Consider the following 24,326-nt stretch of genomic DNA (forward strand, 5'->3'; position numbering starts at 1 on the left):
GTATCATATGCAATGATAATTAACAAAAGTCAGGGTCAATCATTGTCTCATATAGGACTTCTTTTGAAGAATCTCTTGTTTAGTCATGGTCAGTTGTATGTCGTTGTATCTAGAGTTACGAATCTTAAGGGTCTCAGAATCTTGATATGTGATGGCAAGACCGACCAGAAAATTTTTACAACAAACGTTGTATTTAAGGAAGTATTTCAAAATTTATAAGATAATTTGTTTGCTTTCTAATTATATGATATATAATCCATATTTCGATTATTCGTTTAAATGTTCATTTTTATTATTTTTTTTATCATTAATTATATAAAACAACATCATGTGCATCGCATGACATATTTTTGTTTAAAGAGTTTTTTTTTTTGGTTTTTAAAAGTACTTTTTTTAACGTTATTCTTATTACTTATTGTAAAATTAAATTTGTTTACATTTTAATTTTATAGTCAAAATTTTCATTTTATCCAATTTAATTATATTATACACAAGATATAGTCCGTGCATCGCACGGGTGAAATACTAGTATTAATAACACTCCACCTTAGTTATAAAATTTATTACTTGACAAATTTCCCTTATTTATTATTTTTCTTATATCATAAGATTTTGATTTGACCTTAGAAACACAAATACAAGACTTTTGCATGTTACCGAAAATAATTTTTATGTTATAAATTTTTCGCAAAAGAGGATGGGCAGAAAAAATGTTTGACTTTAATCAGAACCTACTTTAACCTTGATAATTTGATTTTGAAGTCCTATATTTTAATTTGTGAAATTTGTATTGTTGTTTACCATTTTTATGTATTCTTATATAGGAAAAAAATGTTTGATATTGACCACAAACTTGATAATAATTTTAATAAGCTTTGGATGGCTGAATATCAAGGTAAAACATATTTTTGTGGACATGAAGAAGCTACTGGTGAAGAGATAAAGTTATTGACAGACTATATTTCCAGGGATGACATAGTATGACTTTCTATCTTGAAGCTTGTTGTATTTTCTTGACATTTTTTGTGGATCTTATTTTAATTTTAAACAATTATTATTTTGTTGTAGCGTTGTTATTTGGCAAGATGAAACTGTCCAACTAAAAGGGCAATGTTCTCTTATTTCTTGTTTAGAAATCTTGTTACTTATGAGATTATCAATGTTCAAATGCGCATAATGGAAAAATGTAGTATAGATAATGACAATGAAATATTTTTCATGGACACTATGGTGTAGGTTAGTAGCAATGTAAATGTAATTGTATTTTTAACACTAGTAGAAAATGTGCCTTTTACTTCGTCAGTTTTTACTTTGCCAATTAGTAATTACGAAGTAAAAGGTAACAATATACTTCGATAATAACACGGATGAAGTAAAAACGCACCTTTTACTTCGGTACTTGAAAAACGCGGGCTTCACTAATTATTTTGGACAGTATTTTACTTCGGCATACTATTATTGATAAAGTAAAAAGTAAAAAAAATTAATATTTTTTATTATAATTGATGAAGTAAAAGGATTAACCGGATATTTTGACCTTCCTAACTTTTTCAACACTTGTGAAAAAAACAAAACACGATCCAATCCCCTTTCTTCTTCGTCGTGGGAAAGAAAACCTAACTGCTCAATCCCTTTCTTCTTCAGCCGCCCACCATCAACCACCGCCGGGAACCGACGCCAACACCCTATTTCGAAAGCAAAAGGTCTGAATCTCTCTATTTTTGATTCAATTTAGGTTTTACATGTTTTGGAGGATTTCAGTGCAGAAAGTCTGTTTCCTTTTCTATCTCTGAACCTTCTTTGCCGATGTAAGTATAGCTTACATTTTTACGAAAAGTAACTTAAAAGCCGAACAAAATCCTTCTCTATTGATTCATTCAACTCAAATATTAGCCATCATTAATTTCGTCTTGATTAAAATATTTTAGAGTTTGAACGACGTGCATTATAAATTTGTGCCTAATTAGTATAAATGCTCGACGTTCAGGTGAGTCGTGTATGTCTCTAGGGGGCTTAATTCACGTTGCTCTGTTTCATATTCGTGCACATTTGTGTTCATGGACTCGTACAATCTGCTGTAAGTATTACCTTGATTGTGACGGGTGATAGGTGCCTCACCTGGGAGATTATGATGAATGAAAATAATTCTCACGGCCCAACTGCTTTTCCACCATATGAGAAATGACCATTTAGTTAAATCTTTGAAGTGCAAGGTTAATCACCATACATTATCCTATTTAGTTTTTCTAGTCAAAGGACGAACCCTGTATATCTCTGTGTTTAGGTCCGCGAGCAAATGTGTTCTTTTCGTGATATGAGTGGGAAGGATATATTGCTTCATTACCATGTTTCTTTCTTTCTAATGATTTCCATACATTGATGTTGACATATGATTGTGGGTCTGATTAGATAAAATTGAAGTGATAATTATCCATACTTGTTTGTATGGTTATAACATCTTGTCATGAAAGGAAGTAAAGTAAAGCCACCTATTCTATTTTTTTCTATTCTATTCTATTCTATGCCATTGTGGTTAGAAGCAGCTTTGGTCTTTGGTTAGAGAGTTTTTCATGTAGGGGCTTGGGGACAAGTTAAGTAACGTGTAAGGGTTTGATGCAAAATAGAATGGGAAAGTGATACTGAGTAGATGACAGTCTGAATGGAGGAAACACTGAAAAAAAGTTACCTATCAATTCGTTTGGTCTTTGGAGTGTTGGATCCCAGCACTGGGACATGCCTGAATCATTCCACAATATAATGCTAGTAAATTATTTTATGTTGCTTTCTTTGCTAAACAATCTACTGTTCTGATAGTTACCACTCCATCTGTTTTTTTTTTTTGGTTTTCCAGCACTATAGCTTCTGTTGCTTCAGCAACAATTTGACAAGTATTTATTATTTCCCCTCGCATTACACATACAAACAGTACTTATTCTGTTTTGTTGATTCAACTTGTGTCGTACGGTATTTAATTTCCTCCTATTAACTTACTTGATTTAAAAAAGATGCAACTTTCCCTTGTGAAATGTAGGTTTACTCAATATGACATGTTAATCCTTTCAACGTGTATCAATTTCAAAGCGGATTCGAGATGCTCAAAGAAAATAATTGTGATATTGTGTTGGTTTATACTCTATACACCACTAGGGCAATGAGACTGCATTTGGTAGCTTTCTTTCACTCACGGTGAGCTAAAAACTATAACATGTGTTACTGATTTTGTTGCAGGTACTTTTCAGACACAAGCTGAACTTGAAAGTAGCATCCTAGCTCTAGTCGCTCGCACCTGAATCTAACAAATCTAAACAAGGATTCTTGCACTACACATTGGAAAAGTTTTTTATGGAATCTAATTTTAATTTTCTGGATGTTTCTGTAGTGGAGCATTAATTGCTCAAGAGAGAAGTTAAAAGACTACGAAACTTGTATAAGCAGCAAACTTCACTGCCGCAACAAAAGCAGGTATTTTTAGAACTTGTTCTGCTTCGGTGGAGTTTTAATGTGCTTTGAAATTAAACCTGATCGCATATTTTCTCCCTGTGCTTACAATATTTTGATTATATGATGATTCATTGTTCGCGTCGGGAATTTCATTTCTTATGCTTGTAATTGTGCTCGATACGATTGTTAAATTAATTTCCTAGCTTTTGTGCTTGAAAAAGTAAGTTATTTGTCATAGTGGTTATAAGTTTCGTTGTGGTGAATATCTTCTTGTAGCAATCATGTTTTAGTGGTCCTTCCCTGTTAATCTTAGTGGCAGTGCATTTTCTGAATTAGATTAGATACAACCTTCCTCGCTCATTTTCTGTTTAAATAAATTAATATTTTGCATATTATATTTTTTATTTCTGTTCACTAGTAAAATTAATTTTTAGTTTTTACTTTGCAACCAAAAGTATTCATTCTTGATTTTGAAAACAGTTTCCTGTATTTGAGCTTGGCTCAGTCATATTTGAATTTAAAATTATTTTCTAGAACTATTCCTAAAATTAGCATTGAATTTTGGAGTCACATTGATGTTTTGCGCTATAGAGGTGGTTGTAAGCCATCCATTTTTTAAAAAATCCCTTTGGTTTTTAAAAACCAAGTAACTAGTGCTTGAAGTGGAAATCATTCATGATTCTTGTATATTAATCTTTTAGTATTTGTTATTATATATAAATTTCATAAATTTAATTGTTTGTTGAAGATAAGTTGTGAATTATGGATAAATCTTGGATTCGCTCGGATAGAAGATCTAAACAGTATGAGGAGGGTGTTGAACAGTTCATCAGCAGTTGTTTGGAAAATCTCCATGTTGACCCCAATTTAATTCAATGTCCTTGTTGCAAATGTATAAATCTGAAAAAAGGACCGGTTACGTCCATTCGAGAGCATCTTTTTTTCGTGGTTTTAGTCAAAATTATGTCAATTGGATTTGGCATGGCGAGTCTGCCAAAAATGATAGAGTAAATTGGAGTACCAACCAGGATCCAATTGATGATTATCACAAAGACTTTGAAACAACTAATATGTGTGAGACAACATAAGAGAACTATACAGAAAATCCACAAGAATTTGTGAAGTTTTTGGAGGAAGCAGAGAAACCATTGTACAATGGATGTGAGCATTACACAAAGTGGAGTGCACTAGTGAAACTGTACAATACCAAAGCAAGGCATGGGATGAGTGATGCTCTATTTTCAGATCTATTAACAGATTTTGGGGATATGCTACCAGATAATCACAATCTGCCATCCTCAACGTATGATGCAAAAAAGACATTGAGTTGTTTGTCGTTGAGTCATGAAAAGATCCATGCTTGTTCCAATGATTGCATCCTTTATAGAAAACAATATAAAGACTGTGTAAGCTGCCCTAAATGTGGCTTGTCGCGTTGGAATCTAACCAAGAAAAACATTGAGAAGAAAGGTGTTCCTGCCAAGGTGATGTGATATTTTCCCCCTATACCAAGATTCAAACTTATGTATAAATCTTTAGAGACCTAAAAAATTTTAACTTGGCATAAAGAAACCACAAGAGTTGCTGGTCAGTTACATCATCCATCTGATTCACCATCTTGGAGGTTGGTTGATCATATGTGGCCCGACTTTGAAAGTGAGCCAATAAATCTTTGCTTAGCACTTGCAGCTGATGGCATTAATCGTCATAGCAACCTTAGTAGTCGGTACAGCTGCTGGCCAGTCATGTTGGCCACATATAATCTGCCTCCAAACATGTGCATGAATAGGAAATTAATCATGTTAACTATGCTCATTTCTGGACCTAAACAGCCAGGAAACGATATAGATGTCTACCTTGATGTGCTAGTTGAAGATTTGAATGATTGTGGGAAGGAGTTGATGGTGTCTATGATTCTAATCGAAAATAGTTTTTCACTCTTAAAACAGTTTTATTATGGACCATCAATGACTTTCCTGCCTATGGTTATCTTAGTGGATGTACTACACATGGTTATTTTGCATGTCCAGTATGCGGAGAAAATACTTATTCAAAGCATTTGGAAAATGGGAGGAAAATGTCATTTTTTGGTCATAGACGATTCTTACCACGGTTTCATCCCTATCGGAGGCAAACTAAGGAGTTCAATGGCGTAGAAGAACATGGAGAAACACCTACACCATTATCTGGGGTTACCTTATATGACAAGATTTTGAACATAAAGTGTGAGTTTGGAAAGAAGATCAGTGTCAAAGGTAAAAAGAGAAAAAAGGAATAGGAGAATAATGTGGAAGGCAGTACAGAGGAAAAGGATTTAGGAGCAACAGTTTTGAGAAAATGTTGGAAGAAGAAGTCAATTTTTTTCAATATTCCTTATTGGAAACACCTGCATGTTAGACATTGTCTCGATGTTATGCACATCGAGAAGAATGTTTTTGAATCCCGCATTAATACTTTGATGAATGTTAAAGGAAAAACTAAGGACAATGTGGCAGCTAGGTTGGACATGCTTCAAATGGGAGTTAGACCTGAATTGAAACCTAAATTTGGTGAGAAAAAAAACATATCTTTCTCCTAGTGCATGCTCATTCACAAAAAAAAAAGAGAAGTTACAAGTGTGCCAGTAGTTAATGGATATAAAAGTTTCAGAAGGTTACTCATCGAACATGAAGAATCTTGTGTGCATGTCTGAGCTGAAGTTGTCTGGCTTGAAATATCATGATTGTCATGTTCTAATGCAGCATTTCCTGCCAATACTCATACGTGATGTGCTGCCAAAATATGTTAGATACGCCATCATAAGATTATGCTTCTTCTTCAAAGATATTTGTAGTAAGGTTATAGATGTAGCCAAGTTAGATAAGCTGCAATCTGACTTGGTTGTTACGCTCTGCTTATTGGAGCAGTATTTTCCCCCTTCTTTCTTTGATGTTATGGTGCACTTAACAGTCCATCTTGTTCGAGAAGTCCGATTATGTGGACCTGTTTTCTTCCGGTGGATGTATCCATTCGAAAGATGCATGAAAGTGTTTAAGAGTTATGTAGGCAGTCGAAAACATCCTGAAGGTTGCATTGTTCAGAGATATTCAGCAGAAGAAGCAATTGAGTTTTGTTCTGAATACCTCAATGGAATTGATCCTGTTGGGATCCCTCAATCAATCCGAGACCCCAATTAAAACGTTTCTGGCTTCTTAGCATGTAACACACCAATGACAGTGCGACAAAGTGATATGCTACAAGCATATTTGACTGTGCTGGAAAATACTGGAGAAGTATTTCCCTACATAATGTAAGTTATTGCATTAATACTTAGTTCTGCACTTTTTTTATCTGTCAATATCTGCTGTCTTTTAAAAATTTATTGAAAAATATTTCCACAGTGAACACAAGACCTTTTTGAAATCGATATTTCCGAGAAAAGAGAAAGATGAAAGATGGATACAAGATGCCCACAATAATAGGTTCATTGACTGGTTTCGTGCAAAGGTTAGGTGGATGAATAAATATTTTTTTAAAGCATTTTGCGGTAAGTTGCATCTACTATTTTAATCACTCTTTCAAATTGAATAAATTTCAAGTGGCTGCTGAAATAGACAGCCGCAGTGGTGGAACGACATCGACATTGACATAGTTGGCTCATGAACCACGCTCCCAAGTCATCAAGTATAGTAGTTATGTGGTAAATAGCAATTTATAACAGACAAAGGTGCGAGATGATGAGAGAGTTTGCCAAAACAGTGGGGTTTCTCTAGTCGCGAACACCATGCTTGTTAGTAGTGCCAAAGATAAAAATCCTTTGATGGCTGATGTGTCTTTCTATGGAGTAATTGAAGAAATATGGGAGTTGGACTATCATCAATTTCAAGTTCCACTTTTCAAGTGCGATTGGGTTGCGAATGACAATGGAGTAATAAAGAACGACGAATGTGGCTTCACCTTGGTCAATTTGAACAAAAGAGGGCACATGAATGATGAATTTGTCCTTGCAAGTCAAGTCAATCAAGTCTTTTATATTGATGACCCAGCAAGAAAAGGATGGTCTATTGTGCTCCCAGTGCCCAATAGGTGTTATGAGGGGGAGGATGATTGTTCGACTAATATTCCCGAGACCCGACCAATTGACAATGTTGTTACTCATGAAATTCCCGTTCATGGAAGATACTTTAGAACAGAACACGAGGGTGTCTGGGAATCGAATAGAAAAAATGATGTTTTGCACTTTTATGTCATTTTTTGTTATGTATGAGTAAAGATACTCTATGTACTTCAAAAATTTATGTTATGAACTTTTATTAGTTTTATTATTGTTATTATTAATGTTTATGTTATGAACTCTCCTGTCCCCTTCTGATGTTTATGTCTATGTTATTATGTATTTTGTTATTATTTATCATGTTTATGTTTATATTTATGTTATCATTATATGTTAATAGTGGTTTGAATATTCTTATCCAGTGGACATCACATATACTGAGTAAGAGAAGGCAGAAAAATAAAGCTGCAGTTGAGGAAATGCATGGATTAAGTGTTGATAAGACTAGTGGAGATGCAGAGCCACATGTACTTACTAATGGAGAAGAACATGTAGATGTGTAAAAGAACAAGCGAGGTCGTACATTGATGGCTAAGCAAACTGCAGCTGCAAGATGGGGAAAAAAGCAAAGATTGACTATGATGACTTGGGGCGGCCAACATACAACGCAAATGGGAAGGCACTTCAATCATACATTGGCTCCATTGCTAGATCCATGGTGCCAATCAATATAAAGTCGTGGCCTGATGTTCCAGAAAACATAAAACAGAAGGTTTGGGAAGAGATATCGGTAAGTTTATCTTCTAAACATAATAAATATGAACATTAATTGGTTCATTGTTGTATTACTCTCTAGGTTGACTGTTTTCTTGTCTATAAACATAAATTTTCCTTATAGGATTGAATCCATTCGATTCAATCATTCAACTAACATATTTTGTTTCAGAATGTCTTTGAAGTAGCGCCACAAAGCCAGTCAGCTGTGATGAGTTCAGCAGCTCAAAAATGGAGAGATTTCAAAAACAAATTGACTAGTAGATCTGTCTGGCCCAACAGAGATAATCCTGAAACGTTGATTTCTCCACCAAGTCAATATCAGCTACCAGTAGCAGATTGGAAGGCATTTGTGGATGCAAGACTAGATCCATCATGGGAGGTACTTTAAGAATTTTCATGTTTATTTTAAGAATTACTAATTTCCGTACTTAAATGAAGAAAATACTGATACAGATTACTCATGAAAAGCAAAAGGACCGGACCAAGCATTGTAAATATCACCATAGACTGTCTCGAAAAGGTTACATTGGCTTGGAGGCTGAGCTGGTAAGCTTTGGATCATTCGATTGTCATTTTTCGTGTAGAATACACTGTTTTATTTTTATGAATTTACGTACTTGTATATATTTTTCTGTTAATCACATTTGGTGTCCATAATTCTCCTCTATGTTGTTTTTGAATATATTTTGATAGCCCTTCAGTTAAGATTCTTAATTTTTGAATTGCAGAAGGAGAAAAATATAATTGCCAAAGATGAAGAAGTTGACAGATCAGTTCTTTGGCGCAAAGCTCAGGAAGACAAAGCTGGAAAAATTACAAATACAGAGACATCAGAAATCGCTGCAAAAAATGTAAATTTTTAACTTCATCGATTTCCATAATGCCTTGTTATATATATTTCTTGGATTGATTTGTTATGCTTATAAATGTAGGATGACTTGTTGGAAAAGAAGGAGACTGAAGAGTTCAAAGTTTCTGGAATGAATGATGTCCTAACCATTACATTAGGCAGTCAGGAACATTATGGAAGGGTTCGAGGTGTCGGCGGATTTGTAACACCTCAAGTTTTCTTTAAACTCCTAGAAAGAAAAGGGAATCAGTCCCTACAACTACGATGGAAATCTCCCAAAAATAGTTGGAAGAGACTAAACTTTTGAAGGAGGAGTTGGAGAAATTGAAGGTGCAGCTTGCTGCTGTTATGCCAATCATCACCGATCGAGCTTCTGAGATGGTAGCATCAAACAAGTCATCCAAAATTCAGGGCCCAAATGCATCCAAAAATCTGAACCCAAAGCTGTCTGATGATTTTGAAGGTTTTTATGAATGCGGCCCTCCAAACATGAAGGTTATTTATTACTCGATTTCACGTGAATTTAAATTTGGTATAGATTATTTGAGGACCAATTCATAGATCATTGATAATGACTTTAAGCCAAGAGACTGATAAAATAATACATATATATATATATAACAGTGCGTGTGTGGGAAAGGTTACATAGCCCACCTGTTTTATTTCCCCAAGCGCTGGCTGAAATTCAAATTTGGATGTTTAGTTGACTGGAAGGTTATATAGCCAGCCTGTTTTATTTCACTTAGCTTAAATAATTGAAGTCAATTTCAATAATACGTGCATGCCATATATATGTATATATGATAATTTATTGTTCTTGGAGGGGAAAGAATCCCCCGTTGTCGTGAAAAAACGTGGAGATGTGGTGGCATATGGCACAATAGTATCAAGTGGAGGTCCAAATGTTATGATTCAAGATCTTCCACTTTGGGAAGAGAACTTCAAGGTTTTGATTGACGTTGTCCTAGATGAAGCAGCAGAGCTTCCAATCCCAATGAATTGTGGACCAATGGTCATGAAGGATTCACTTGGAGCCATCGTTGGTTGGCCAAAAGTGTTGGTAATTTTTCCAAGGACAAAGGTATTTTAAAAGCTTTACTGTATTATATGTTTGCAATTGTCATATATGTTTCTTGGATAATATTTTACTTTATCCTAAATTGTACGAATATTCTAAATTGTAGAAAGAGAAACCTCAACCATTTGCAATTATGGATGTTTCTGGACAGCGTGAAAAGTTCATGGAAATTGAAAAAACGTTACCCATGGCTTGCAAGTATATCTACTCATATGTTGTTAGATTGATGGGCGAAGATGACAGCATTCACATAGAGTTTGAGGAATCTATGTTTGGACGTTCTCAAAGCCTACAGTTGATTAGAGAAGATATCGTTCCATTTATGGAGATGAGGGAGATAGGTGCGAGACAGATTTTGGTTTACATGGGGTATGTTATGTTGCACTTAATTTTTTTGTTTGCATATTTAATATTTTGTTTTGTTTGTGTCCATTCTATGATAAATTTTTCACCCATGTATGTAATATTGAGTGTAGTCACCTCTACAAATATTTGAAGGAAGAAGACTGAACAGATTGCATTTCATTTGTGGATCCTGGCCACTTACCTACATGCCCACTTGACAGTGATGGCAGTCACTTGTCACAACATATCGCTAACCAGTTGGAAGCGGTTTGTAGAGACAACGTATGCCTCATCCCATACAACACTGGTTATGATTTTAGTTATTTTTAAATATATAATGGATACTAGTCAATTATTTTATGTTGTTTCTAAACTCGCAAGTTATTCTTTCAACATCACATTTTTTTAGGTACCATTGGATCTTGACCATCGTCAATGTAGCTGAAAATATGATATATTTTTTGGACTCTACTACAAACAGATGTCGAGACAATGCATGGAAAAAGATAGTGATGAAGTAGGTAGTATATTATATATGCAGTTACTTATACATATGAAAAAAATAACTTGTTACTTTTAAATGTAGTGGGGTCAAGCTGTACAATGCGTCGAGGGGTATTCCTAAATGGCCATGTTTTAAACAACTGACGGTATGTGGTGTGCTTACATATGAATGACATGAATTGATAGGGAAATATTATTTGGATTGTGATTGATGCAATTGAGTTTCAATTTTATTATAGGGAAATCTGAAACAAAGTGGTGGTGTTGAATGTGGATATTATGTGATGAGGTATATGAAGGAAATAGTTGAATGTGAAGTTATACGGGTGGAAACGATGGTGAGTTTCAAATTTTATTTTATGCTCTGGTTCCTTTCAAAATATGCTTGCCAATTAAGCATAACGTTAGCAATCTAGCCAACTGCAAATTTGTTTAGTTTTATGTTTATGCAATTTGAATCATTTTCCAATACCATATCTGCTATCCTTCAGAATCATGCTTCAGTATTTGATTTTAAATGCCTGTGTTATGCCTGCGTTATGTAATACATTCAACTTGCTTCATTCATATAGGGAGTGTCAATCATGCCTGGTAAACTGAGGCTCAGCAAACCATTTAAACTGCTTCGACACTGCTCTAAGCCATAACTTGCATTTCTTTTCTAAAATTCTCAAGCGTGATTAGTGGAAAAAAGAAAACGGATTTCCAAAAGCCCTAGTTCGTCACAGCTTAAATTCCTTGCTTTCCTATTAATGAGGTTTAAACATTCGTGGGACCATTTGCAGAGCCAAATAGTCATATAAGCACAATTGATTAGCACCTTTGGCTGAATCACATGTGCTAAAGGATCGAGGCACAATGTTCATTAGTGATGGTTTTTATATGGCAAATATTCAAGGTGCATTAGAGTTTTTAATATAATGCGGTAGTTTGCTTTGTCTCAAGCCCTCCCTTGCCTGGTCTCTTGAGCCTAGGCTTCAATGCACTTGCATGCTTTTACTTGCTATGAGAATAAATTAGGATTGTGTGTGAGTTTTAGCTAGTTTCTCATGAACTGAAGAATTAACTACTACATGGTTTCGATGTTTGAGAATCCTTGGCTATGACGAGGTTCTTATTTTTCATTTTTAGTTTCTAGATTGTATGTAAGTTTTGCGTTTGAAATTATTTGCAATTTAGATTTTCAGTTGATTTTAATGTCATAGACTCATATACCATGTTCATTACCGACTCAAATCAAGTATGGTCATGAGTAGCTGCAGATTTCTCTAGGTTTTACATTTTATTTTTGGCTTGTCTTGATAAATTGGGCATCATATGCTAACACAATCTGCTAAAAATCGATCTTGGCAGCAAAGAGGATCTTGAACACAGTGTCAGCATGCATATGGATTGAACAAATCTATTTTAAAGTGTCAGCATGCTAACACAATCTGCTAAGTTTTAAAGTGTCAACATGCTAACAACAATTTTTGTGGCAAGTTTTAAAACACATAACAAGCTGATCATACATGTCAGCATGCATACCAAATAGGTTGTTTCTTATTCTTTGCTTTGGATTTCGGCTTGCAACTAGTTGCCTTGTTGGTTTACCGTGACATTCCTATCTATTTTGGAATTTCAGTTTGCAGGATGCGTCAAGAATAAGCCGTACAGTCAAGAACAATTTGATGAAGTTAGAAGTGAATGGAGTGAATTTGTCTACTCGCATGTAGGTGGTTGAATATGTTATTTCAAATTGGGATAATACTTTTTTTTGAGGAAATAAGTATGGATGTGTACATGTTTAGGTGGTTGAATATGTCATTTAAAATTGGGATAATACTTCTTTTTGAGGAAATACGTGTGGATGTGTACACATATAGTTTTGAGGAAATATGTGTGGATATGTGCATATAATTTCGGGTTATTTTGGTGGATAGAGTACTTGTTGATTTATGTATGTGTCGTTTTGGGATGGATTTATTAATTATTAGTGTATTTTTAAGTTTTAAAAATATATTTATGACATTATTGTATCTAAATTTTAATTTAGAAAATGTGTTCTATTGCTTCGGCAATTTTAGAATAAACGAAGTAAATCATTATCTTCTACTTCGTATTTTAATCAAAATACCGAGGTAAAACAAATTCTATTACTTTAGAAATTTCATTAATAGACGAAGTAGAAGAATGCATTTTACTACGGTAATATAGGAAATTAACGAAGTAAAAGATATTATATCACTTCGTCTGTTAACGAAATTGATGAAGTAAAAGCTATTCTATGGCTTCAGTAATTTCATTAATAAGCGAAGTAGAAGATTGAATTTTACTTCGGTGATAAAAGAAATTAACAAAGTAAAACATAATCTTTCACTTCGTATACGACCGAAGTATAATCATAGTTTTTTCTTCATTAAATTCATTAACTACCGAAGTATAAGTATATGTTTGACTTCGTAACTTATGAAATGAGCGAAGTAAAATATATGTTTTTACTTCGGCATCGGTCCAATTCTGCCTCCAAAAAATGACAAAAGACTTCGGTAATTTAAGGTATAAGAATTCGGCGATTCAGCGAAGTAAAAAAGTACTCTATTACTTCACGTGACACTACTTCGGTAAAAAAAAGTCCTACGACTTCGGTTATTAACCGAAGTCTTACGCGATTTTTCTACTAGTGTAAGTTTTTTTTATTTACTGTACAATTGGGTTATTGTTTGATGATATATATATTTTTTAGAGAGAAGTGTTAGAGAACCTAAAAAAATTTGGGAAAAAAATGAAAGTTAAGAACAATGACCACGACTCATTTTAGCAGAGTGCATTGGTATATGCTAGTATAATACTCCACCTTATGTATCAAAATCTCTTGTCATGTGTCTCGAGCTTCCGTTATCTAGATACCAAACCGCATCATGCAAGTCTTCAACTCATGTTACCTGCATTCACAGGGTTGAATGATTTTGGTACCCATATTTATTGGGTCCATGAGAGATTAATCCTTTAGGTATCCAAATCTGGATCAGTTTTACCAACTTACTAGTCTCAGTATTCCTAAAAGTTTGTGCATGTTTGTGTTTGGGGACGTGATGTGTGGCAAGCAGTTGATACAAAGTGTTGTTTACCCTTTTCTATGTCGTTAAATTGCATGAATCATTTCTGAACAGGTCATTTGTTATAGTATTGGTTTTGATTTTCTCTCATAGAATTTCTTTGAACCCTACTGACCCGATTAGGGATCTCATTTGGCTCAATTCTAATATTCTCAGGAACAAAGCCAATTCCAAACTTCTTCATGTTTGTTTGCTCAACTGGCTTTCCAACTTGAAGGATTGATTTTTCATAGATTTCTCCATGTTCATTTCCCATACTGGACCTCACAAAGTGTATGTACTTATTTTTGCACATGTTCAATTTTGGGTGAGTACTAGACTCACCGATGCAATCATTTTTGCCAAATCCGAAACCATTTTTGTCTCCTGCAATTTTTTGCAAATCTTGCATCTTTGTTAGCAAACTTGAAGACTTACTCCATGATCTTACCAAATCATTCAATTTTTTTTATTTTCAGCAATAAGTTTCAAGCAGTTTGTCTTCACTTGCTCGTTCTAAGTTTTCACTTTGGCAATCTCTGCTTCAAGACTTATGTTCTCGATTTACTGTTCCCAATTGGGCTCAATCGAGGTGTTTTGCAGGTCATTCTGCCTTGTTTAAATTTCTTGAAAGATATGGACAGTTTCTGGTACTCTTCGTCCATCTCGTGAAGTGCAAAAATTAAATCATCACGTGTGAACTCTTCAGAACTGAAATCGAATACCTGTTGTTAGGATCGGTTGAAAGTCTAGAGGGGGGATGAATATACTTTCAAGCCGTTTAGTATGAAATATTGAACTCAATCGGTTTAATGAATGAGTCCAAGACTTATCTTAGTGTCAGATGCAGTTTGGCAAACAAAATATGTGCGGAAATATGTCAAGCTGCAGATTTAAAAACTGAGTGAATATCAGTTTAGGGTGTGTGGTGATGGTGAGTAAACTGAAATGACACAAGTAGTTGTTTATGGATGTTCGGAGATTTCAAACACTTCTATGTCACCCCTTCTTCCACTTCGGAAGGATATCACTAGAAGACTTTGATTAATACAAGTAATTTGCACAAACCCAATTCGGTTTAGGACTTAGACACTGCCTAAACAAGAACTCTTAATACAACACTTCAGTTTTAGTCCTAGACTAATGATACAATAGAATGAATACAACTCAAAATCCTAAGCACAAAAATCGATCCTTCAATTATCAGAATAATACTTGAGCGTACGTGATTCGAGTTCCTTGATCAAATCTTGAGCTTTTGATGCTTTGAATATTCTTGTAAAAATAGCAGAGTGTTTTCGCGTATATATGTATTGATCGATCAAGATCTCTATTTATACCCTTTGGATTTCCATCGGTCATAAATCCAATTTTAATTCTTCAGATAAGTTCCAAATTATTCCCGTTTGATTTGTCACTTTCATCAACGAATTCTGGAGCTGACATTGCCTTTCGTATCGTGGCACTACCTTTTGCAGAGTGTCAGAGTACGGATGATCTTATCCAGAAATAGTAGGGTAGTAAACTGTTGTGAGTAAACTGATGTAGTCAGTTTGTCAAGGGTAACTGATGGATTCAGTTTAGCGAGGTAAACTAATTTGCATCCCTTTAGCCAGTTGAGCGCGGTCATTGATAGTGACGCTATCAGTTTAGCAATTCAGTTTTGCGATTCAGTTTAGCGAAGTAAACTGCATCCCTTTGATAGTGACGTCATCATTTCCGAATATCAGTTTATCCCTTTTTGGTTGCTCAATTAGTTTGGCTTTCTTTTGTAAATACCAAAATTTCCGAACAATTTTTTCCTTTTTGGTGTTTATAAAAATTTTGAGATTTAGCATGATAAACTAATATTCAATGTCATACAAAGTCAGTTTCATTGTTCTTGTAAATCTTAAAGTTCTTATAAATCTTCCCCCTTTTTGATAAACTGAAAAATAAAGATCCGGAAGGAGAGATACAAGAGTAGATAACATAATAATCTTGATGCAATAAAAGATAAACTATCTTCGATCGGAAGAGGATCTGTGGAATGATGAGCTGTGAGATGGTTGATGAGCTGCTGAGGTATTACGATGTAGAGCTTGAGCTTCATGTTGAGTTCGCAAAATATTCTGAGATAAGCTTGCTAAAGTATTGAGTTGCCGAGAAATTCCTTGAAAATTTGATTGAATTGAAGTGTGAAAAGATTGAACAAATCCATTCAAGTTGTCAACTTTTGTCTCCAAAGACTGATGAGAATTTTGCAGTTGAGACAGTGAGCTTGTCAGTTGATTTGAGTCTACTAGGATTTTATCCAATAGTGCAAGTTTTTCTTGAAGTTTACCTAGCTCAGCACTCATTGATTGTCTCAGAAAAGAGATGTTGCTGTTGGTTGTTTGTTGATTCTCTTTAAGACTAGTGACAGTCTTGGATATGGCATAGACTGAGTTTTCAATCTGAGAGATCGCCTGATACCAATCATCATCATTCGTTGATGTGGGATATGGAGTTCCTTTACCAATGAATGAGAGATTTTCTTTGGTAAAATCTGTCTTCTGTCCATTAGGAGGAGATAGAGGTGCAGTTGCGATCATCTCAACCTTCTATTTGTTTTTGGGCTGATAGGATGATGATCCAGGAGCTGAATGAACAACCAGAGATAGATTTGGCGATAGTGTCTCAATCTCAGTAGCTTGATCATCAAGAGATGAATCGTTGATGATTTGTACATATGTTGATGATTCATGTACTGGTTCTTGCAGCTGTTCATCATTAATAAGAATTGGCGTGACTGATGGATCATCAGTTTAATTGGATGTCCGAAGTGCTTCTTCATCAATAGACCTGGTTGGAGAAGGCGTGTCATCAAGTTGAGATGGAATTTCCAAAACGTGTGAGACTTCCTTTGATTCTGTCAGAGCTTGTTCAGTGGGAGTTGAGAAGGATAATTCATCTACTTGAGACATGTGTGGTTCTGTGATTTCCTTCTGAGATAAAGTGAATGTCTCATCTATGTGGTCAAGAATTTGAGAGGATGGTACTTCCATAGTGATTGGTTGAGGTTCTTCAGGTTCCTCTTGGAAAGACAGTGGAGGCACAACTTCTTCCATAGATGGTGCTGTTAATAAAGGAGTTGGATGATCCTCAGCTTCAATATGAGACATGAATTCATCGACTTTCATTAGTTGAAGCTCGGGAAAGCAGTTTCAGTGCCTGAGGTATGCAGTTGCTGCTCATTGGATGTATCTATTGTATTGTGAGCGACTGAAGTTTCTCTTTGAAGTTCTTCAAACACCTGATCAATTGAATGGTTGGAAGATTCAGTGGAAGTGTGACTTTTTGCTTTTCTTGTGTTTGGATCTGGATGTGGAGTGTGATTTGTGTTTCTTCCAAACAAATATTTCTGGAGTTTTCAAAGTTTGATCAGTCTCCCAGAACTTTACTTCCGTTTGTATATTGATGAGATCCGTTTGCATTTGAGTAAAAATGGCTCGATCTTCATAAGAGGTTCGGGCACGTGGATCATAATGTTAGAGTAGGTGCCCGTCGAGCCAATGTGTTGGCCGATGGTCCTTGTGAGAACTCTTGTATGACAATCTTTATTTTAATAATATTTCACATTATTTATTTTGGCAAATCTTTATCTGTATACCCATGCAAGCTGCATAGATAAAGCCCTTGAATATACAAATAGTAGAAAGAATATGAGATGGTCATGTGATGACTATCATGAAACTCATATTTGGAATACTGTATATTCTAAACTGTTCCTAGTCGATTCAGCCGCCATAAAGAAGGATAAAGGCCGCTCGAGCTTGAGACTAGTATTTGCGATGTGAGTACCATGTTTCATTGGTAGGGGACATGGAGATGTCCAAGCATGCAAATAGGTGCTCCTTGTAGAGTGCACTGAAGAACCCTCCCTAAAGGATTTTCAAGTGGTTATCACTTATCGAGTGGATAAGTCCTAGTTTATGGTTGTACACCATTAGTCCTTATGACCCAAGACAACATGGAGACTCTATATGCTAGTGCTTCACTTTGACTTTTTTACCGACTCATCTGGGGTCATCAGGTGGCAATGTTGGGTGTTGTGATGAAACATATAGGAGTCAATGCATTGTAGTCGGGGATTCACCGCTTACCTACGGGTATGGATATCCTATGTTATCTCATGCATACGTAGCTTGAAATCTCTGATCAGAGTAGGTGGTAATTAAGAAAGGGGTTTCTTGAATTACACCTTCGATGCAACTACGGCATGACACATAGTTATCGATTCAATGACAACTCTCGATAAACCAATGGTTGTCGATCGATCGAGATATATGAGTTGAAGGGACCATACTGTACGCTAACCATAATTGATTGGTTCTTGCAGGCACTATCATTTGATACCTAGGGAGTCATGTAAGCGATGCTGTTAGACGTTTACATGACTGGTTGGGTACTATCAGACTTGAGTTTTCTGACGTTCTTATTATCAATTTTTTGATCAATAAGAATGGAGCTATATAGGGTATGCTCATATAAGGGACTTGTTGATCCCGAATCACATGGAGATGTGAACCCATTGCTAGTTGTATCAATGAACCATTGAGGGTCACACAAGTACTAGCTTTCTAGATCCCGTTGAGATTAAAATAAGTTCAATGTGTTGAACTACTTATAAAGGAGTTTATAAGGTAGAAGTTTGACTTCTAATTTGGAGAATGAATGGAATAAGTAACTTTTAATTTGTGAATGTGTTCCAAGATTAAAATTTGACTTAAAATAATTAGTTTATGAAAATGGTGATTTTCTAAACTATTATTTTGAACTTAGTTAATTAATTCAAGTGTTGAATTAATTTAACACTAGTAGACATTTTAATGTACAAATAATTATATTAATTCAAATGCTGAATTATTTAAACACTAATGAGTCTAGTAGAGCTCAAATTAATATAGTGTTATATAATTATTGATACTAGTGTACTTGAATGAGTTCAAGTTGAATTTAATTAATTGATTAAACTTAAATGGGTTTAGGTTTAATAATTAATTAAAATAAGTTCAAATACCATTTGAATATATATATATATTATATATATATATTAGGCATGTATATGTATATATATATATGATATATATATGTGTGTGTATGATGGAATTTGAAGGGTTGTATTGGTGGCACAATTCCCATGCATGACTTGCATTTCCTATGCATGGCTTCTTGTGCACTTTGACTTATATCATATACACACAAACACAATTCCATTCTACCTTTGGAGAAGTGGCCGAACACCCTCTCTATATTTTCTCCAAAATTTTTCTTTCATTTTTGAGGAAGATGAAAATGATATCTCAATGCTAAATTCTCTAAATATTCATGTGCATATTTAGAGCGAATTTAGATCGTCTATTCGTGGACCTAATTCGGAGGCTCGAAGTATCGAATCCATTTTGAGCAAGGAGTGCTCTTGGAAGCTTGTAGATTGAGTCTACCTTTTTCAAGAGCCTAGTTGTTTATCAACTTGGTTGGAGCCATAAATCAATCTTTGAGATTGATAGGTAAAATTCTAAACACCCTATGGTTGTTTATGTTTTTGAATACTACACAAGTGCTCGGATCTCTTTTGTTAAAAATTTTATATTTCCGCTGCATTTCCGGGCACGAGTTAACCGATCCCCTTCAGTGGTATCAGAGCCTAGGTTACTCTTTTGTGTAGTATTTGATGGATATTATGTTGAGGTTAATTTCTAACCGCATGAGAAAATCAAAATTTATCAATTTTGGGCTGTTTTATAAATATTTTTTTTGGTGGTTTCGAGCAGCCTATGGGCTGCTCGAAGGTATCCTAGGGGCAGCCGTGGGCTGCCCCATATTTTTAAATAAAATAAAATAAAAAAATTGGCTGGAATCCGGCGACGGAGTTTCGGTGATGACTATGACATTTTTCAAAAGGTGTTTTGAAATTTCATGTGTCATAGGCCCTAAATTGTTAAATACATTATAGTTGATTTTTGTGAAAAATTAAACTTTATAATATGTGATTTTTCTCATAAAATAAATAGTTAAAGTTTGACTTTGATTATTTATAGTAAATGGTGATTTACAAGAAATTCAATTATAAATAAATTAATTTGAAAGTAAACAAAGGTGTTTGTTTATTTTGTTAATTTGTTTTATAATTGTGATGGTTAGTGATTGGACCAAGATATATAATATTTGATCAATTGATTATTGTGATAATAATTGATGGTGTATGATATGTGATATTGTGCATGAAGGATGATCAAAAGCCCAAGACCAATTTGCTAGGTGTATGCTAGGATATTTTGTGTTGTATGGTTGTAATAATTATCAAATTATAAAGTGGGCTTGGTTTATGGCCCGTTCCCACCCCATGAGATGTATCCCTATTTGCCATGGATATTTTAATGTAAAATATTTGATAGCGAAAGTTCAAGATTGGAAGATGGTGGGCCATGATGAATTATGAAGATCCAAGACATGTAAATATTGGAAGCTTATGTAATTGTTGCATTTGCATCCCATGCATTCCCTAGGAATTGGACCTAGGCCCGTGTTTGGCTCACACGTGCCAAATAGTTTTGGGGCGATTGATCATCCTTGTTAATTAGTATGTGCGTTATTATTTTATAATAACAAAATTGCATAAATCCGGCTAACATACGATCAAACATGGCGATATTTAAAATTAATGATGAGACCTTTTCAAAATTAAAAACCCTCATTTTGAATTAGATTCAAAATTTATATCAAGCCCGAAAAGGGGAATTATAAATTTGTTTATAATTTCCATGTCTTCCATCGACAATAGATGCATGACGAACGCTACCCGTATTCAATACTCGGCTCATATTATTGGGGGGGTTTGGATGCCGGAAAGCTGTGACATCCATTGACATGGTCATGTGAACTACGTGGAACTCCCATGACTTCGGCTCATATTATTGGGGGAACTCATGGCGACCGTCCATTAAGGTTCGATATCGATGGGTAAGGCTTGACACGTAAAGATGAATGACGTCATATTATTGGGTCCTAATCAAGCGTGAGACAAAAGTTTATGTAAGGGTTGCATGGAGATGCAATTGGAAACTACCTTTTAGAAATTATGATTGGCTGATATTATTCGGGATCGTAATTGGCTAATTGGACCTTATGTAACTACTGAGGAAAGGAGTTACCCGTTTTCACTAGAGGGTAGTGAAAATGTCAAAACAGTGGGAGTAAATATTTATAAAGTTAAAGTCCAAACTTTATATCTTATTAAATATTTTAAAATAGTCATTGACATTTATCTGTTATTATTTTTCAGTACAAAGTTTTTTGACAATGTCATCAATTCGCAATCCGTTGTCTGCAATACTCGACAAACATTTATTGACCGGTCCAAATTACCTCGATTGGCTAAGAAATCTGAAAATCGTCTTGAACTCGAAAAAGATTGCATATACACTTGATGAGTCGCCCCCTGACAAGGCTCCGACTGATTGTAGCACTGAGGAGCTACAAACTTACAAGGATTGGTGTGACCATGACTTGAAAGCCAAGTGTTATTGTTGGTAGTGGGTATCAAAAGCTTACGATTAAATTGTGTGTGTAAAAATTAAATAACAATTATAAATTTTTACCTTTAATCTCGAATCGAGATTTTTTGACATCAACAGATTACTCTGCTCTTGTTGTATATCCCTGGAACTGATGGACGAACTGTTCTTCAATCAGGTCCACGAACGGATATTTAATCCCTCTGATAGATTGCACTAGAAAATCTATCAGAAGTTTCTACGAAGAGATTAACGAATTTGATCCGTTAAACCAGACTGTAATTCAAAATTCACAGACTGGATTTTACCGAGCAGAGGGGGAAGGGGGCGGCCACTACTGAGAGAAAATAACTAGGTTTTTCGAAAATTTGTGACCTGTTGTGTGTAATTTCTGTACTGCAATAACTTATTTATAATGTAGGCCACTAACAGCTTAGGGCCCATTAGTCATAAGTTCAAGCCCGACAAGCAAAGCCCGCATGTTCAGAAATTAATATAAAATTCATCATGACTCCGATTGATAAACCGATTTCACCAATGTGCACAGAAACCATTTCTGCACCTTTTAAAGTCAAGATAAATTTTTCTGAATCCGAATTCAGTGATTTCCAAAAATGCCCATCCCTATGTCATTTTAGAAAATCTTACTCCTCTACTCTTAATTAAGAAGTCCAACTTCTTTGTTCATTAAATTTAACTCTTTAAATTTAACTATCTCAACGGGGATTAAAAATCCATTACACTGTGTGACCCTCAATGGTTCAGGGATACAGCTAGCCGTGGGCTCACAACTCCTTGTGACTCGGAACAACAATTTCCGACTTGCCCATCGAATCATGGTAAGAGCGCCTAGCAACATCGCCCCATGATTCCCTAGGTATCACTGATAGTGCCTACAAGAACCAATAGATTTTGGTTAGCGTACAGTACGGTCCCTTCATCCATATATCCCGATCGAATCAACAACCATTGGTATATCGAGAGTCGTTCGAGATTCGATAACTATGCAATACATCTTGAAGATCAAATAGTGACATCGCATGTGTTACTAAGAAACCATTTCTTAAAACACATCATGTACTCTGGCCAGAGATTCGTCACACTAATATCTCCTCAGATCGCATAGGATATCCACACTCGCAAGTATGTGGTGAATCCTTGACAACAAAGCATCGACTCCTATATGTGTCGTAACTGTACCCAATCCCGACACCTGATGACCCCAATAGAGTCGGTAAACGAGTCAAAGCACAGTACTAGCATATAGAGTCTCAATGATGTTTCAAGTAGTAAGGACTAATGGTGTACAACCAAAACCGCGGACTTTATCCACTCGATAAGTGATAACCACTTGGAAAGTCCGGATAGGGTAGTTCGATCATTCATCGTATGAATATCCATTTGCATGCTTCGAACATCTCTATGTTCCTTACCAATGAAACGTGGTACTCTGCATCGCAAATGCTAGTCTCAAACTCGAGCGATCCTTATCCTTATTATCAAACGGCTCAATCGACTAGGAACAGTTTAGAATATACAGTGACTATAAGATGTGTTTCATGATAGACATCTCCATGTTCTACCACATCTTACATACACTATAGTATATTCAAGGTCTTTATCAAAACAACAATAGTATATCACAATATCACAATATGAAGAAAGATAAAGTCATTGCCATTAATAAAAGTGTAAATTATATTAAACAAAAGATTGTTTATACAAAGAGTCATCAAAGCCCTTAGCCACAAGTTGGCTCACCGGGCACCTACTCTTTCAATCTCCCACTTGCCCTAAAGCCAACTAGTCATACTACGTAGACCCATTGCTTCGCGATGTTTGTCAAATAATGGTCCTGGCAAGGGCTTAGTAAGTGGATCAGCGATATTGTCTGCAGAGGCCACTCTTTCGACAGTGATGTCTCCTCTTTCCACAATCTCCTGGATGATGTGGTATTTCCTCAGTACGTGTTTGGATCTTTGATGAGACCTTGGTTCCTTTGCCTGAGCAACGGCATGATGAAACTTAAAATTTGTAATTATTTATATGTTAAAAAGTGTGTTTTAAAATTTAAGTTTAATTAAAATTATGAAGTTGTATTATTTTAGTGTTATGTGTTTATATTTAAATGTTTTACTAAAATGTTGTATTTTACGGTTTGCGCAGTTTTGGTAAAAATAAAATTACTCAAGTTACAGTGGTCATAATGGAGTAATCTCAAAACCTGTAGAATCACAAAAGAGGCATCTTCAACTTTGTAGAAGACAAGAAATTCCAAAAACTTCATTAAGATGATCAAAATAATAAAACATCAAAATGGAGATAGATTTACTTTTACTATGACCAGCTTGGAGTAAAAATATCATAAGTATTTCATATTTTATCCAAAAGGGGTGAATAAGTTGTCCAAACACATCTACACAAAATATCCTACGTGTTTTATGTTGAAAAGAAAGGCTGAATCGGTGGTCTAAGGTATCAAACATGCCAATTAAAGTTGGGTCATGGTATTGACATTCAAGGAGACAAGCACCCACCAACTTTACTATTTCACATTTAATGAGCCTTGGACTCTTGCTCTCATTTGGCCTATAAATAGATGTGTTGTATAAGCTTTGTAGTGTGCAAGAGTGTAGAGAATTCTTCATTTGTAAAATAAATATTTTGTGTGTGAGAATAAAAG

The 24,326-nt window shown here is 35.1% G+C and overlaps 2 protein-coding genes across 2 annotated transcripts; both read left to right on the forward strand.

Annotated features, from left to right (window-relative positions):
• The first annotated feature begins 4,664 nt into the window (after positions 1-4,664).
• On the forward strand, positions 4,665-6,617 carry LOC140888300 (uncharacterized). The gene is made up of 5 exons (XM_073295985.1): positions 4,665-4,925; positions 5,274-5,370; positions 5,472-5,696; positions 5,913-5,990; positions 6,091-6,617. The coding sequence occupies exons 1-5, from the start codon at positions 4,665-4,667 to the stop codon at positions 6,615-6,617; spliced, it is 1,188 nt and encodes a 395-aa protein (XP_073152086.1).
• Positions 6,618-8,087: 1,470 nt separating this feature from the next.
• LOC140888301 (uncharacterized) lies at positions 8,088-9,662 on the forward strand. The gene is made up of 6 exons (XM_073295986.1): positions 8,088-8,246; positions 8,421-8,630; positions 8,705-8,797; positions 8,980-9,102; positions 9,184-9,303; positions 9,387-9,662. Exons 1-6 carry the CDS (start codon positions 8,088-8,090, stop codon positions 9,660-9,662), a joined length of 981 nt encoding a protein of 326 aa, XP_073152087.1.
• The last annotated feature ends 14,664 nt before the right edge of the window (positions 9,663-24,326 follow it).

This window comes from Henckelia pumila, chromosome 3 (assembly GCF_033568475.1).
Source record: "Henckelia pumila isolate YLH828 chromosome 3, ASM3356847v2, whole genome shotgun sequence".
NCBI lineage: Eukaryota > Viridiplantae > Streptophyta > Magnoliopsida > Lamiales > Gesneriaceae > Henckelia > Henckelia pumila.